The 17,667-nt window shown below is 40.8% G+C and overlaps 1 protein-coding gene across 1 annotated transcript; it reads right to left on the minus strand.

Moving 5' to 3' along the window:
- Window positions 1-1,296: 1,296 nt before the first annotated feature.
- LOC121855724 (neuroendocrine convertase 1-like) lies at window positions 1,297-14,018 on the minus strand. The gene is made up of 14 exons (XM_042350819.1): window positions 13,412-14,018; window positions 11,447-11,551; window positions 10,476-10,694; window positions 9,488-9,634; window positions 7,908-8,073; window positions 7,348-7,520; window positions 7,026-7,238; window positions 6,646-6,746; window positions 5,611-5,829; window positions 4,873-5,039; window positions 4,195-4,328; window positions 3,399-3,515; window positions 3,131-3,234; window positions 1,297-3,024 (listed from the first exon to the last, which is right to left on the minus strand). Exons 1-14 carry the CDS (start codon window positions 13,994-13,996, stop codon window positions 2,856-2,858), a joined length of 2,619 nt encoding a protein of 872 aa, XP_042206753.1. The 5' UTR covers window positions 13,997-14,018; the 3' UTR covers window positions 1,297-2,855.
- Window positions 14,019-17,667: the final 3,649 nt, after the last annotated feature.

The raw sequence follows: 17,667 nt of genomic DNA on the forward strand, positions 1-17,667 counted from the left end.
GTAGTCACGATAGTACTTATAAAGGCACATATAAGATTAAATTAAAAGTCTTAGAACAGAGATTTACGTAACCTAATCTCGCTAAACTTGTATGTTGTGAGGCTGGACCCGAGTAATGAGTGGTGATGAGGGGCACGTAACGGAGTGCTGCTCTCTAATTATCTTTCCTGTTCGTTGTATATTTAAAGCTAAAATGACAGCCATCATCTGTAGTTAGCTGTGGTTATTCTATTAATTAAAGTAAAAGTTAAAATGACAGCCTTCATCTGTAGTTAGCTGTGGTTATTCTATTAATTAAAGTAAAAGTTAAAATGACAGCCTTCATCTGTAGTTAGCTGTGGTTATTCTATTAATTAAAGTAAAAGTTAAAATGACAGCCATCATCTGTGGTTAGCTATGGTTATTCTCTTAAAGTGTGAGTTACTAGTGAATCATCTTATCATGGACAGAATTGGGTAGAAGAGTAAATCGCAGTTACTGTGTTAAAGGAAAGAATCAGTACAGTATTTATATATTTAAAGGAGATGTTTGTAAGATGCCTGACATGACGTCCAATTTAAGATTATCAGTAACAAGAGATGTATCCAGCAGGCAACAGTACCTTTATGAAAACTGCAACACGTAATTCGTTCACTTAAAATCACTAATTGAATCAACTTTGTCTTGTAAATCCAAGTAGATAAATTGTTTGAAGCTAAAAGATGAATAATCTTAACTAACCTGACTAACTTTTTTTTTTTTTTTATTCTGTTTGGTGTTGATTACAAACACTCGTCACTGCCTCCACCTGCCCTGAGGCCACAAAAGAGGGCGGACTCTCAAACAATGATTAATTCCCACATAAATTTTCTCATATTTCCTGTGAGTTAAGATTCAGGTATGCCAGTCATGGCTTCCAGGTATTTCCAATTAGTCCCAACTGCTAATTGTTGGTGGTACCTGGTAAATAGCCTATTACAGCGGGACTGGTAGCTCGCCACTACAAATAACTTATTGTGTGTTTCGTCGTGGTCACTGCGGCTCTCGCCTCCCCACATAGTCTGGGAAAACAACGAATAATGTATAAAGATAATATAATACTAATAATAGGCGTAAGTTTTCTCTCTCCATTACTACCATCTTCCTCGTGTAGTTCATTTCTCACTCATGATTTCCTGTTTAACATAAGTGAGTTATTCTTTCGTCTATTTATGAGCGTTAAAATGTCAGAACATACTCTTCCCTTTTGCTTACATACCTTTTTATATATATCTCTTCACTCGTTATCAGTACAAAGGAAGTCAATGAAAATATAGATATGAAAATAACTTTATTTGCCAACAATATAGTTATTTAAGTATAGATATATATATGCGTAGATAAATTTGTTATATTTGTATAATTATGTTTACACTCAAGCATATATAAACGACTATCATTTAGAATACCTCACCTGGTTTTCCTTTGTAATTGTGTACGTTTGTTATGAATGGAACAGATTGAGGAAACGTTATGTGTAAAGTCAGTTTGTTGCGTCACGTCTCATGATTCCTTCCCTCCGTTTAGATTAATATAGTTACTTAAACATTAATTTATTACTGACAATACTTTATTCTGTTTATTAATTTTGTTTATAGAAGTTGTTAGTAAAATAATGAATGATTTTCGATAGTTCTGTTAATCGTCGTAAGCACCCAAGTTGTTGAAATAGTAATGGTTTTAATTATTCTATTACATTACGGTTTGTTATTTACGTCTGAACAAAAGTGTCACATAGGCGTTAATTAGTGATAATGTCTTTATTGTTTGATGGGAATATTAGTTGTTTACATTCAGGTCTTGTTTAGCATTACGTCCAAAGAAAAATAAAGATAATACGAATAAAAATAAATAAAAATATAGAAATAATTTGGAAAAAACGACGCGACTCTTTTAGGTTCATTTTAACCCGTAGATCAATATGTTAATGAACCTAAACCACGTGACCTAACTGCTGGTAATATGTTGGACTTGTTTTATTAAGGGTAAGATAGATGTGTGGTGGTGGTGGTGGAGAGTTGAACTATCGTACTTCTGTCTGTGTGTTGGCTTTAACGGATGCTTTTGACCAAGTTCTTTTCGCCGTTCGTGTTTGAGAGCCAACTGAGTCTTGCTGTTACTGAACTATTGTTTTATTAGAATGGATTTTCATATTTGTTAAAGCTAAGTGAATGAGACGAGGGCGCTGTTCTAAAATATATACTGGTTAGAAAGGGAAGGCGCAATTGATACATTTAATGGAAAGCATCAGGAAAATAAATTGACACCCAGGCTTAACTCTTATACTTTATACATGTCAAGGAAGCGTCGGTCGTAGCACAATGTGTTAGATCACATCCTGGACGCCATGTGTGTGTGAGTGAGGGATAGGGGTAAATATAGCCCCTTAAACTAATAAAATAACGAGGAGGTAACACAAACATTATCTCCGTAACGTTATGGGGTGTATCCCAGGCCAGCCCGGGGGAGGCGTGCAGTGATGATAATATACTAAGATTGACTTAAACTAAGACACTGAGAGGACTGAGCAAATAAATGTCAATCGTCACAGGTGTGGTAAATTTATGTTAACGTAATCATAAACTTGAGGGAATTTAATTATTGTATTCATATAAAAGAAGATTTCTTTTTGTTTCATATTCGTGCACAATATTTTTTTTTATAAATTTTTGTTACATGAGCAACGCTTCCTGATAACATGGCACCGAGACCAACTCTCTGAACTCTGCATTCTAATGATTAGTTCCTAAATTTTTACTTTGTTCATGAGTTAGAGACTTATCTGGAGCAAGTTGGTTAGTGTATTGTTTTCTGCATTTTTTTTTTACGTCATGTTTTCATTGCCTCCTTGCCATCAGCTCGTCGAAGATAAGTTCCCAATTAAGTTTCGACATGGATCTAGTTCCCAGTTTCTCGTCTTGTGATTGGAGGTTGCGTAGGGTGTGCTCGAGGCGGTCCTCCTTCAGTAGCATTTCAATGTCCTCTCTTGAGAGTGTTGATCGCGTGCTGAAGGAAAAACAACGACGTATATTTTTTGTTTGTGTGTTATCCTACGTTCATAAATACGCTGATGTTGATTATTTCACACAAGGGATATGGACCACCCACTCACCTCTTGTTCAGTAAATCGAGGAGCTCGTCCCAGGGGAGGGTGTAGAGCTGGAGGGCGTTCAGTAACAGCTTGTCGTCCTTCTTGGTGTACTCTTCCTTGTCCTCCTGAGCCAGCCAGAGCAACACATGATTGTCTCATTTTATTTTTTTTATTTAAAGTCTTTGTCTTTCCATTGAATTATTTACTCCAAGGGTAAATATATATCAATGTAATTAAGCACATAGGAGTATATATTATCTGAGTATATATATAAACTGAAATTACATACCACTTGGTCATAGCGGATCTTATATGTCCTCTTGTCCTGCAGGTATGCGGGTCTTTCTTTAGTGCCGTATAGTATTAGCTCCAGGTCCTCGATGGTTCCGTTTTCTTCTCCGTCAGTCTATTGGTTAAAGAAAACGTACGTTATAGATGACTAGCCTAAATTTAATACCCACTGATTAATTAATTATTATTATTCTAAACATGAAAATTTTATCGTGCTGAACAATAATTACTGATATTTCCTCAATATACGTCTCTATCATTTGCACTTGCTAAAAAAAAGTGGTGTTATAGGGAAATGCTAAGAATAAGCTACACTGACAGGAAAACAAGAGACATATTTGAAATGTACTGAAAAAGAAAAAATGAGATACTTAAGGTCATATAACAAAGATGAAGGATAACAACAAATGTTAATGGGCAAAGTTGAGGGTTGGAGGACCAGGGGAAAGCAGAGACTGAGATGGATGAAAGAAATTAAGAACTGGGTCCCCAGAGAGACAAAGCCTAAAAGGATTGGTTAAAACAGCTCGAGAACGTTTAGTGTGGAGGACTGTGGTCGCCAAGCCTCAGATATGAGGACGGTACTCTGATTGAGAAAATATATCGTACTGTTTATTAATTTCATACACAGTTTTCATAATTAAGTTACATCAGCATATATTCCTGATCAACAAAGACAATATGAGGACCACACCGGATAATAAGTGCTTTTACTGCTGTCTTATCCTCAGTGAATAAATAAGTTGAGGAATTTTTACCCAATAATAATACATCAAATAAATTAATCAACTAACGTTGTCGTAGAAGGTGAGGGTCCAGACACCTGAGGGGTCCTCAGCCCAGGTATGTACCGACATGAAGGGCCACTTGTTGAAACCTTTCTTGGAGGTGTCCGCTTTACGCTCCGTCAGCAGGGTGGCCTGTGTGCCTGGGGTTACAGTGTTGGGTTATTTTGGGTGATATATGTGTCTTGAATTAAGGTCGAGCAAATTAGCATTTACTTGAAGCATCACACAAGTTTCAAAAACACAATTATAGTATAATAAAATTCAATCAAGGAAGTAAAGAAAAGAGAATCTGTAGTCCATTTCAAAGACCAGCCAGGGCTATCGTGAACAAGAGAACCAGCAGCGGGTGTTATGACAACCATAGCGGGAAGAACATAAAGTTGTTCAGTCTCACTCGATCCTAGTGACAGATCTCGGACCAGTGTGTTGATCATGCGGATGTTTATGTGGTTTTATATTTCATACGAAATTCACGTGTGTGTGTAACTGGTAAGGTACTGTAATAACAGATTAGTTCTGCCAACTTCATTGATTCTCTTGTGTGAAAGCCTTAATAAAAACATGATAATTATGTACATACGAACATTGTCTTTACCAAGCACAGTGTACAGTAGCGCCCTTTACCTCATTGTGTTTGTGTGATGGTGTGAGCTTATCGTGGGAGACTTGTTGGTGAGGACTTACCCTGAGGACTGACAAGGCTGATGGTGAGGGCGCCTCGCCTGGTGTAATTGATGGTAGTCACCAGCTGGACGTGTTCCAAGAACTTCACCTCGTCCTCACTGCCCACACACCCGTCACTGTCAAACTCCACCTTCACCCACCCTCCGGTCTCCAAGGTGTCACTTGACCTGTAGCGATGTGTAGTAACGTTAATTTCTATTAATTATTAAGTGACACCTTTAAACTCTGGAAAACTCAAATAATTAAAGGCCAGTTGACATACACTGGGATATACAACGGCCGGGTAACCCTCAGGTGGTACAATTACTGTATGGTGAGACACGGAAACACTTAGAGAGGTGGGACAAGGTGGCTTGGGACATCTACTCTCGTGAACACAGTTATTGTATATTGATAAACACACCAGTAACATAATTTTGTCGTGTTTATTTATGTAACATAGACTTGTGACAGCAATTTGCTTTGTAATTCATCCCGTAGTTGTTGTAATATTGTGAAACCTTAGATTATCATCATGAGTTTCATTAAAACTTGGAATGTGTCCAGTAACTAAAAATCCCCGAGGCTCCACCAAACCGCTGAAACGAAAAAGCCCCGTCAGTACTCGTACATTTTATATGCTAAATATCCCTGGTAGGTCACAGGTATAATGGAAAGACAATTCCTCTCCGCCTTCACTTATTAATAATTTATTAGTACCGTTGTCCTCGTGACCATAAAACAGTCGAAACGTCTTACCTGTTAGTAGGCGCCACCTTGCAGGTCCTCTGCTGACCCACGTTGGTCCAATTCCTAACGGTGTTGATCAGATTCTCGGCGTTCAGTAGACCGAAGCCAAAACGAGGGTTGATCCTGAGGCCCCAACCATTTAAGATCCAGCCGCCGTTGTGTGCCAGCGGCGCCCACTCGCTGGACCACACCACCGCGTGTTGCATGTCCCGCCACGTCAACCTTGGACTGACGGGCAACACAAGGTAAGGGAGGAGGCTGAAGACCACTTGACCTACGACCTACTCTGACCTCGACCTATGAACTATATGATATATGACATACCTGACTAATACATACAATAACTCCTGAGATACAAATTCTATGATTGCTTGGGGTAGGACTTGCATTGGCAGTTGACTTTTTTTTTTATGGGGATTAGCCCACCCGGGCACACGTCACTGACCCACATCAGGGCCTTGGGGGCGAAAATGTAATAATAATAACAATAATTCATATTAAATAAAATTTATAATAATAATACAAAATTAAAAATTAAAAAGTAAATAATAATGATAACAATGATAATAATAACACTAATAATAATAATGATAAAGAACCATAAAGAAATGCAAAAATGAAAAAATTAATAGTGAGAAACAATATAGTGTACAGTATGCATGTTTTGTTGTCAAAGTAAGAGAAACAATTGAGACCCTGCAATTGTGTGTAAATGAGGCAGAAAGTCAGATCAGCAACCTGGGACTTGGTCACAATTTTCGTAATGCCATATATCTTCCTAGGCAGTAGTGCCTCCCTGTTTGGTAGCTGCCTACTACCTAAGTTGGCCTCTAGCGCAATTTTCAGGAAAATTTTATTTCGTACCAAACCTACTTGGCCTATCTCTATCACCTCCGTATATTATCTCTTAAATTATAATCCATCACCATTTGTCTCATCGTTTTCTATCATAATACGTGATTTAATAAGGAAGTTGTTCCTTATTACTTTTACAACCTACGTCTTGACGTCATACTTGAACGACTGATGCTTTCAGTGACCTACTTGACTTCTAGGGCGAGAGCAATAATGCCAGCAGCGAGGGGCGCAGCGGCTGAGGTGCCGGAGAACTTGGTAGTACATTTGTTGTGGAGATCGGTGGTGGCCTGTGGGAGACGCAGACGATAACACATTCACCCCTTCAGGCAGGTAGTGGTAAAGGACACCCTCATCTGACATCAGACCCTCACAGTTTTATGTTGGCTTCATCTCGTATAACTTCACAAACACAGCCATAACATATTTACTCTAAAATTGTGTTTGACAGATCACTGCTAATCATACAGCTCCTCCTACAATCAGTAACAGAATGTGTGCAACTCCTTAAATTTCCGCCCACAAGCAGGGGCACACCCACTTTCCCCCACAAATAGGGCCAGACTCACGATCTTCTGGTCAGTGTAGGCGCCGGAAGAGTAGGCGGCAGCGAGGGTGGAGGTGCAAAGCTCTCCATACCAGGGGAACTTGCCGGTCTCTGATGCGCTGCTGATGCTGAGAGTGTAGATGGAGGAGGTGTAGCCGTCACAGTTACAGTTGTCTCCAACTGACCCGCCATTACCTGCCGCCCAGACGTACACAACCCCACGACCCCCACGACCCTGGCGGGCGAAGAAAATGGTAAATAGGATATCCGGTGAGGGGATCACCGCTACTTAGTGATTAACGAAACTGTTCCAAGTTGAGGAAATAACTGTTAGTGTTACTCACAAGTTTGGTGCCCTTATGCATCGACATTTCTGCTAGCCTGCCGGGGCCCTCGACCCTCTTGCCGTCGTCGGTTGGGCCCCAGGAACAGCTCACAACGTCCACAACCTCTATGCTGTGAATCAGGGACAATCCCTCCACGATGTCGCTCACAGGACCGTCCAGCATGCGAACACCTGCACGACATGGTGGGGGTGGGGAGAGAATGTAGAGGTGAAGGGAGAGAACAGAATAAGATCACTCAGCAGTTTAAATGAAACTCATGTGGCGTTAAGAGCATTTCTTCTGACTATGACTGAACCTGAATATTCACTTTCAAATCATTTACTTGAATTATGCAGGATTAAATCCGTACATTCAATATGACTTTTACCTCTATGGTCATTACAGTAAACTGTTGCCTTGCGTCAAGATCTCACCAGGAATTTATTGTTTAAAATAAGTGCAACACCTGCTTTTGCTGGCCAGTGTAGAATTTAAATATTTATGTATATAAGTATTATTGTTTTGGTCACACTTACCGCCCACCCTGGCACCATAGGCCACCCCTGCACCACACTTACCGCCCAGCCTGGCACCATAGGCCACCCCGACGCCACACTTATGGTTGTTAGGGACCATGGCGATCTCCCCGGCGCAGCGAGTACCGTGGGAGTTGGACAGTTGGGAGTCGTATCGAGGCTCTGGGTTTGAGTCATTGCTGTTGTAGTCATAGCTGATCTCTGGGTCCTGCAGGGAGAGGGTGTGGTTATGGGGGGGGTGGAAGGTATGGTTATGGGGTGGTAGTGTGGCGGAGGGCGTGTTTGTGGGGTGGTGGTGGAGGGTGTGGTTGTGGGGTGGTGGAGGGTGGGGTTTTTGGGTGGAGGGTGTGGTTGTGTGGTGGAGTGTGTGGTTGTGTGGTGGAGGGTGTGGTATTGTGGAGGGTATGGTATTGTGGTGGAGTGTGTGGTTGTGTGGTGGAGGGTGTGGTATTGTGGTGGAGGGTGTGGTCAGGGCCTTGTTAGAGGGCCTTATGGGACCCTACGCCAAGTGCTCTGGGGGGGGAGGGGGGGCTCATGTATTCATTATCAGCTGTATAATTTTTTATGCCAGTAAATTATTAGTTTATAATAATATTGACTATGAAATACACGGTATAGAATCTCGTACATTTACACCAAAGTTTTCTTCCTATATATTATTTCTAGTGTAGCACAAGCTGACAAAAGTTATTTACAACATTGAGATTTAATGATCGTGTGAGATCAAACTGTTGAGAGAATACAAAGATTGTTTATTTTTTTATCTGAGAGGCGTGACCTCATACAGTTGTTAGTCCTACCCATTCACGAGGAAGAACGCTCCGAGCGCCTCACAAACTGAAACACCAAGTGTCAGGAATATTGCCACTGCTGTCCTCACATCGAGGAAAGCGGTTGCAGTTAAGTGATGGGCAGTCAGGTGCTTCAGCACTTTTCTCTTGAGTCTTTCGACAACCTGAAGGAGGACAATGTTGCTGACACTCAGCGTGTTAATTGTGTGAAAATTTTTGATAAAAGTTAACTAGAGTTGCCGCGCTGCTTGTTACCAAACCTAATGAGGCGATCAGCTATAAAGCTGTCAAATTTGGTAAACGCTGATCATCGTGAGAGTACCTCCAATTCTTGATCTTCTTTTAATTGGTAAAAGTACAGTTTTCAAAGACATAAAGAGAAGTTATCTTATTTCATTTATGAAAATATGGTACGGACAGAAAGATAAAACTAAACCTGGGAAAATAAAATACTGGGGGTGTGGGCTCCCCATATCCGGGGGGAGGGGGGCTACGTCCTGGCGTACTTGACGTAAGCCTTAACCAGGCCCATGGGAGTTATGGGGTGGTAGTGTGGTGGAGGATGTGGTTACGAGATGGTGGTGGTGTTATGCCTTAGTCACCCATAACAAGCTTCATGTTAACATCAGTTTTAGTTTCACTACTTTTATGGAAATGATCACGTGATATAATGGAAGTTTTATTGTCAACAGTAAAAGTTTTAACTCGATAAAAGGAAGTTTCACCTCCGTTAATGGAAAATTCATCTCATTTTAGGGAAATTTCACCTGAATAAGTGGAAGTTCCATGTTTATTAATGAAAGACTCACGTGAAACAGAGTTAAGACTTACGTAGTTTGCCTGAAGGTCTTCGTGTTCCCACTCTATGCCGTCGTCGAGTACGAGGACCCTCACCCCTTTGCCCGTCACCCCCTGGTCCCACACATTCAAAACCTGGAGGTCCAGCTTGGGTAGATAAGGCCGCGTCCGAGTGTCGAACTGACCGAAGGGAGAGACCATGTTGTTAGTCCTGATACACAAATTCTTTTTCTCGTTGATTTTTTTTTTTGCGCTACTCTCTGATTTTAATCACAAGTAGACAAAGATTATGTTTATTTTAGTTGTAAACTGCTGTACATTCCAGAATCTATATAAATGTTGGAGCAAGATATCTTTCTTGTTCAGGACTATTGCTAAAACGGTCAGTTTCACCTCGTCACACATCTACTTATTCTCCTTGGCCAGGTTAAATTAGTTGCCATTTACTCGTACAGCTGTGGGTGGAGAAGCATTATATATATGATAAATGACTTGAAGCTGTTATTTTAAGATACACAAAATGTTGTCCCACCCTGGCCTGTAACCTTGTATATTTAGGGTTTATGTTGAAATTGATTCGGTTGGTTTTATAAGGCCTCTGTGACGTAAGTACAGTAGACTTGCTTTATAACTCGTCACTTGGGCGTCTAGAACTTGACGTCTACGCTCTGGGCGACACTGCTGGGCTTCGTAGTTAATTATTGAATCATAAAGTATACTCAGATTAACCAGCATGACTTATTTTTATTTCGTTTGTCTAAAAAAGTACGTAATCGGTTTTACTTTCAATAAACAATATAACAGCTTCTTCAAATACTGACAAATTACATTAATTTCGGCGAAGTCCCTGACAGGCAAGTATTTACCTTAAAGTAACCAGAACTCGTGAAAATTAGGCACCCCCCAACTGAACCATCCTAACGCCAACCTAACTCCCGAGGTAGCGTTAAGGTGTTTAATCATCAGATGAAATAAGCTGCAGTGCCTTATCTTCAGGCGATCCAGACGAGCTGACACTCACCAGGTACCACTGTTGATCCCACAGCTCGTCGTTAAACTTGTCAGCCATAGTCGAGCTTCTCTTCCTCCTCCTGTGCGCTTCCTCGTCTCCCTCCGCCTCTCCTTCCTCAGTCCTCTTGACGCGTTCAAGAAGGCCGTACGGGTCGTAATTGTCGTCTTGCCGGGGTATGAAACCCCTCTTGGCCCTCTCCTTGATGAACTGCTGCTCTGCCCACACCACCTGAGACACATCTGAGTTATACCACACCACCTGAGATACATCTGAGTTATACCACACCACCTGAGACACATCTGAGTTATACCACACCACCTGAGATACATCTGAGTTATACCACACCACCTGAGACACATCTGAGTTATACCACACCACCTGAGACACATCTGAGTTATACCACACCACCTGAGACACATCTGAGTTATACCACACCACCTGAGACACATCTGAGTTATACCACACCACCTGAGACACATCTGAGTTATACACACACCTGAGACACACCTGAGTTATACCACACCACCTGAGACACACCTGAGTTAAACCACACCACCTGAGACACATCTGAGTTATACCACACCACCTGAGACACATGAGTTAATACCACACCACCTGAGACACATCTGAGTTATACCACACCACCTGAGACACACCTGAGTTAAACCACACCACCTGAGACACATCTGAGTTATACCACACCACCTGAGACACATCTGAGTTAATACCACACCACCTGAGACACATCTGAGTAAATACCACACCACCTGAGACACATCTGAGTTATACCACACCACCTGGAATAATTCACCTGAGTAGAGAGGAGAAAGATCTTACTTGGCATTAGTGTTGAGAAATTTTATAGAAAACTGATATTTTAACGAGAATATTGTGATCATTAGTTCTTGACTAAGTCTTGGCAAAATTAGAACTTGAATACTCTTCATGTTAGTACTTTGTAAAACAAATGAGTCATTCACCTGGGCGTGGGCGTTCAGGTGATGGGTGAGGGTGGGCGCCTCCCGCTTGTGTGTGGCTGGGTGGTCACGCTTCACCATCCGGTATACGTCATCGAATCTCCCGACCTGGACACAACACAACACTGCGTCACAATTGCACTTATAAAGGGAAATGTATATTATTAGATTTTATAAATGGGTGGAGAGTCCATCTGGAGGTCACTGTGTACACGCTGCGGGTCTTAAGGCTCAGTAAACAAAAGAGAAAAAAATCACTCTGTTTTTTGTTCTTTTAGGAAAAAGAGAGATGGGGGTATTTTTTTTTTAATCTATTGTGGAGATGTTTACATTTTATGTCGTGTGTCTTCCCCTTTCCCTCCCATGTCTCTGCCTATCTATCTCATTATCTCACCTCGGTTATCTCACGGGACAATGGACCAATCATAAATAGTGATTATCTATAGGCTGTACTTAATTAAGTGCCTGGAGAGGTGTACAAACACACCCACGAGCCGAGATAAAAGAACTATATTATAATTATATCTTTAGATTCTGAGAACACTTAACCCAGTTCGGTGTTGTAACTTGCGGTCTTTACCGCACCAACACGCTTCGCCTAACTCTCAGCTGAGTTTAATTTTCAAATGGAGGGGACACCTGTGTGGGCGACGTAGGTGAACACCTGGTGGTAATTACGTGCAAGGTCGCCCCCTCAGGTAAGCTCGCTGGTCATCACATTTCTCTCACAACCTTTAACGAAGAAAGAAGAGAGAGACACGGAGGCCTTGTGGAAGACGTTAATGAAGGGTTAACACTTGTGGCAGGTGTTGTTGCCAGACGTTCAGGAAATATTTGGATCACCTGAAGATTAACCCCCTACCTTATTTCACCTTATGATTAAACACCTTAATGCTACCTTGTGGGTTAGGTTAAAATAGGTTTCAACCTAACGTAATTAAATGCAATGAAACCTATTAACATGATATTAAGTGATCAGCTGTCTGTGACAGTGATGACGTAAGAGCTCACTAAGACAGCTGCGTTTCAGAATATTTCGTATCAAGTAATGCTAACAGCTGATCAGATGGGAATTTGGAGGAGCTGCAGTGACCAGGTGAATGAAAGTTGGTGCGTAACACTGCGATTAATATTGTATAGGTGAGAGAGTTTGGGCATTGAGTTTAACCCGAATTTGGTCAAATGATATACCTGCTGTTTTTAATTGTATTATGATCTTAATGAATAACCGTAAAATATAGAGTAATGAATAAATCTAGTATTCATATACAGTTCTACCCCGAAGTCCACACCTGTACAGTAACATGCAGTCTCAGGTGAGCTACGTGGTGCGCACAGCCAGCGACAGATCGATAATCATATGGATGTAGACTTATTAAAGTCTTGCAGTTTAGAAAAATTGTGGCGTAATTTTAATAATCCGAAACATCCAATGCAAATTATTCTCTTTACTGTCATGTGTTAGGTTCAACCCGTTGATATTTTAAATAACACATTATAATAATCATTTGAAAACATTAGTCATCAGGCCACGTAAACTAATTCGAAAACAACGATAACGTTTACACAGAGTTCTGTCTCATAATTCTTAATGTTGTTGGACCTGCATATTACTAACCTCGCTACGAGCTTAAAGACCGTACTTGTTGAAGCGCAGTACTGTAATACAGTATAACGTCAACGATTCTATATCACATTTTAAGTGTGTAATAGGTATGAAAAACAAATAAAAAACAGTAATAGTGAGATCTAAGCAAGACTCCAATGTTAAGACACAACGAAAACTTGGAAGTGTTTCAGGGTACAGCACGCTGTTCTTATATTACTGTGCGTGTCCAAAACAAAGGTCTCAAAACTTTCCCTGGATAATAGAGTAACCGACCACACAAACTAAACTTGACCAATGAAACCTAAACTTCTACAGGCTTGAGAGAAACCATCTTATAGTTTTACAAGCAAGGTCCCCACCTGTCCCAGGAACTGATAGCCCAAGTCCTTAGCGACGGCGGCAGCCAGCTCTCGCCCCCCGGTCAGGTGCACCACCCATTCGTTCAGGTAAGTGTTGGTATGTTCCCCTCCTGTGTGGACGTGATGTAGAGAGTCGTGCCTCCATCTTCCTGTATACTGATGAGGGACTTGGTCTCTGAGACTGTCAATTAGTGCTTCATTTTTACGAATAAATACACCACGTCTTCTACTGGCCCTGAGATTACTAACACCACCCCTCTTGTGTGTTGCGTCGTATGAACTAAGTGCATCTCTTGACATAGGCAGACGGTTATTAGGCTCTAGATACTCTCTTAAGTGGTCTCCTCCCTCGTCTGGGTGTACTCCTTGTGAGAAGATATTTCTCAGTGTTTCTTTTATTTCCTGGTAACTCTCGATTAGGTCTTCGTCTTTAATGTTATTACTCATTGTTTTCTTACTCTCGCTTCGCTCTAAATCCTTCGCCTCTGTTTTAGTGGCTTTAGTTTGTGCCAGTGTGTTAAAGACACAGAGGAGAGCCAGCACTAGTACAAGATCGGAGCCGCCAAGCATAGCGAGGCGAGTCATGGCTCCGGCTCCTGAGGGGTGACTGAGGTGACTGTGGTGAGTCTGGTGACGCAGGGGGAAGCGATGCTCCTGCCCCCCCCCCCTCCCACCTGAACACCTACACATATTTACACTTGACGCTTTTACTGACTGGAAATATAAATTTCACATCGTTCTCAACTCATGTGACTGTCTTAACAGTGAAATCCAATATCAGTTTTACGTTGAGACAACGAAGACGTGCGTGTATAAAACTAATATTCAGTTTTCGTGGAGTTTGGCAACTGTAGCTATAATTAATTCGCTACACAGGTGTGCAAGTAGCCCTTCACCTGAATTCTTTTAATGTGAAGGTAATGACATTTTTCAGTGTTCGTTCCCGATAGTGATCTACTTCTGAGAGAGTGACTCAGTTGTCAGTACTGGCGGAACAACAAAATATCAAGATTATACTCACTCCAAATATTAATTGTATATAAAATTACCAAATACCATATTTTTATTCATCCTGTGAACTCTCTCCTGCTTAGCATGTTTCTGTTCAGCGAATGTTACCTGTAAGTCAATAGGCAGCTTTAGGAATGTTCACAAGAGAACATTTAGTCAGGTATTAAACTTTGGCCAGAAGGAATTCATAGATATGATTTACAGAAACAAATTGTTATTAAATTAAATTGTCCACTAGTGACCCTAAAATGAGAAGTTACTCAAATCTGTCCAACCCAAAGACGAGCGGTTACCATACAGGGTGTTCAGAGATAACCTTTAGGTACCGATAGTTCTTTGTTGATCAGGAAAATGATATCGTGATCACCAAATTCTGATCAGTATTACGGAACACAATGTGAAATAACCTGGAGATATGCCTGTATAGTATGAACAAAGTTTGAGATCTTATTTTTAAGTGACCTCAAGATGTTGGAATTCAATACAAAACTAAACATATGTGTCCATAGGCGCCATACAGTATACACGGCAACGATAGTCATTCGTGTGACACATCAGCGATAAAGCTAAGGTCAATTAATTGGTGATTAGATCTTGTTCTCTTGGTTGTTAAAATGATAATATAAAGACTTGGTGGAGTGGCTTAACGTGTGTCTTGAAAACAACAAATGTGATGGTTTTAAGAGTCTTGGCGAGTGCGGGAGGATCTGAGGAAGTGAGAGTTAGTACTGTATTATATAGTTTCTGATCAGGAGCAGAACTTGAAATTTATGACTCGAAAAATAAAGGATTCTTCGGTTTTTCAGTTAAAGTCGTCGAAGCGAGTGTCACTCTTTAGTGCTTACTTGCCGAACTCTGTTTAATATTTTATATATTTTTTTTAAATCATCAGTTTGAGGATGAGTGTGAAGCACTTTTATTTTATGATATACTGGAATATCTTTCCTAACTGTAATTTTGAGTTTGAAATTACCTAATATGTGGTAGTACTGGGATACACCATTGTCAGTACACCAGTATTGCGACACTAGTAAATATCAAGTGACACCAATCCAGGGAAGACTCTCTTTCCTGTTTCTGCTGATAATGGCGAGTTCCTGAGGCACCAGTCATCTTCACTGCTCTCTGATTACACAACACGGAAATATATTACTCATACCGAGGATAATAACATTTGTTGCAGCTTTGTTTATGGTATACTGAATGTGTGAAGGTCGGTGTGTTGAAGCATGGGTCAGATTTTTTCGATGGAGTCTTCGAAGTGCTTCTGCATTATTGAAAAGCTCTAGGGGAGGGGCAGGAGAGGAAGGAATGATTTAAGTTTGAAGATTATTTGTTATTCTTCTTGGTTTTGACGGTCATCAGTAGTGTTTAAGGTCACGCTTTACCGAGACAGTACTGTACTATGTCTCATAAGACTGGACACCTACAATATACAGTACTCAGTTTAAACCAGTACTTGATGCTGAACTAAACAAGCACTGGACAGACGAAGAAATTTCAAAGCTAATACCAATGAACCACACACAGCTAAGGGCAGTCATTGACTCTTGATAAACTTAGGTAACGTTCAAACTTTTCGGGACAGGATTTAATAGTGTGAGGCATTTCCAAAACGCTTTATGAGTCTGAAAAAATCCAGTTTACTTGTCTGCCTGAATGTTTATAAAGACTGTATATGGTTAAGGGCGTGCAAGAAAATGTTTGAGTGGAGTGGTATGTGTAAGAACATGCTTGGATGTTAAAATTACTGAACCACAAAAGTAGATAGTTGAAGTCTTCCAAATTAAACTTTTTCGTTTGTTAGTGAGAGAAGAAAATGTATCAATTTAGTAAGGAAAAAATGGATCACGTGAGCGCGGCGTTACCTGTACAGCACGTAGTGTTCATTACCTGCGTACGTAAATTCGTAGGTAAGATAGTGTACTCTTGTATAATTTAGCTGACACACTTGATGTTACCACCTCCATACAGTCGTCGTATGTTTCAAACTCGATTATCATTCATCTTTATATGACTAGGAATTTTAACACAGTTGTTTAAAGCCTTATTTATAGTGTGTTTACAAACATTGTTTTTCGGAATTTTTCAGCATCTGTTAGTATTGGCGTCATAAAACGTCATGCATGTACTGTTTAGCTGACCCACTCATCGCCCGACAGATGTGGAGTTCATTCCAGCAGCTTTCCACCACACCTGTAACGATAAAGTGGCACCGGAGTGTGAAATGTTTAGGGATGCCTGCATGTATGGGTATGTGTCACAACCACAGTACAGTATGTGTGAATATATGTGCATATGAACAGGTGTGAGTGTATGTGTGTATGGACAGGTGTCAGTGTACGTGTGTATGGACAGGTGTCAGTGTACGTGTGTAAGGACAGGCGTGTGTATGTGCATATGAACAGGTGTGGATGTGTGTGCATATGGGCAGGATTGGATGTAGTATGTGCATATGGATGTGTGTGTGTGTATGTGTAATGGTCAACATGCTCGCCTCGCAAGCGATCGTACCTGGGTTCGATCCCCGGGCAGGGTGACACTATAGGGGCAAGTTTCTTTACGCCATTTGCCTCTGTCTACCCAGCAGTAATTGGGAACCTGGATGTTAACGATTTGCGGATCGTATTCCTGGGTAATGGTTAGCCAGTGCAGTTGGCGAGTTAATTTAGGGTGTGGTTGTTGTGTTGGCGACAGCTTCTGCACCTTAAACAAATTCACGTCTAGGTGGCCCTTGGGCCGGCCATCCTCGTTACACGCGGGGCAACCATTAAGTATATGTACAGTGAGGTACAAATATTTCGTAAATAGAAGACCTTCAAAGGAGGATGCGCTAAGTTCTTGCTACCACTATTTCTCAATTTTCGTTAAAGGGAAGATATTAACTGGGGTTCAGCATAAATAAAATCAAACATCAACTGAACGAGGCAAGACATAATGATGATAACTATTACAACAACATATATATGAAAATATAATTGTCAGTAGAGTCTCTCTTCATGTACCCCGAAAAAAGAAAAGTCTTTAGTTGCATTTTGAAAGTCCGCAGGATTTTTCATTTCACTGACACCCGCTGAATTATCAAAGATGAAAAAATATATATTTACCAATGAATAAGTGATCCTCCAGCCACCTTAGATGTTTTCTTACGACTCTTGGGAAAACGTTCATTCTTAATGGTTGTGTTCGGTATCTTTAATACGTGATCTAAAGCAGTATCATTAGGGACAGTTGGCCAGGATATG

The sequence above is a fragment of the Homarus americanus genome, unplaced genomic scaffold, assembly GCF_018991925.1.
Source record: "Homarus americanus isolate GMGI-L3 unplaced genomic scaffold, GMGI_Hamer_2.0 scaffold21353, whole genome shotgun sequence".
In the NCBI taxonomy this organism is placed as follows: domain Eukaryota; kingdom Metazoa; phylum Arthropoda; class Malacostraca; order Decapoda; family Nephropidae; genus Homarus; species Homarus americanus.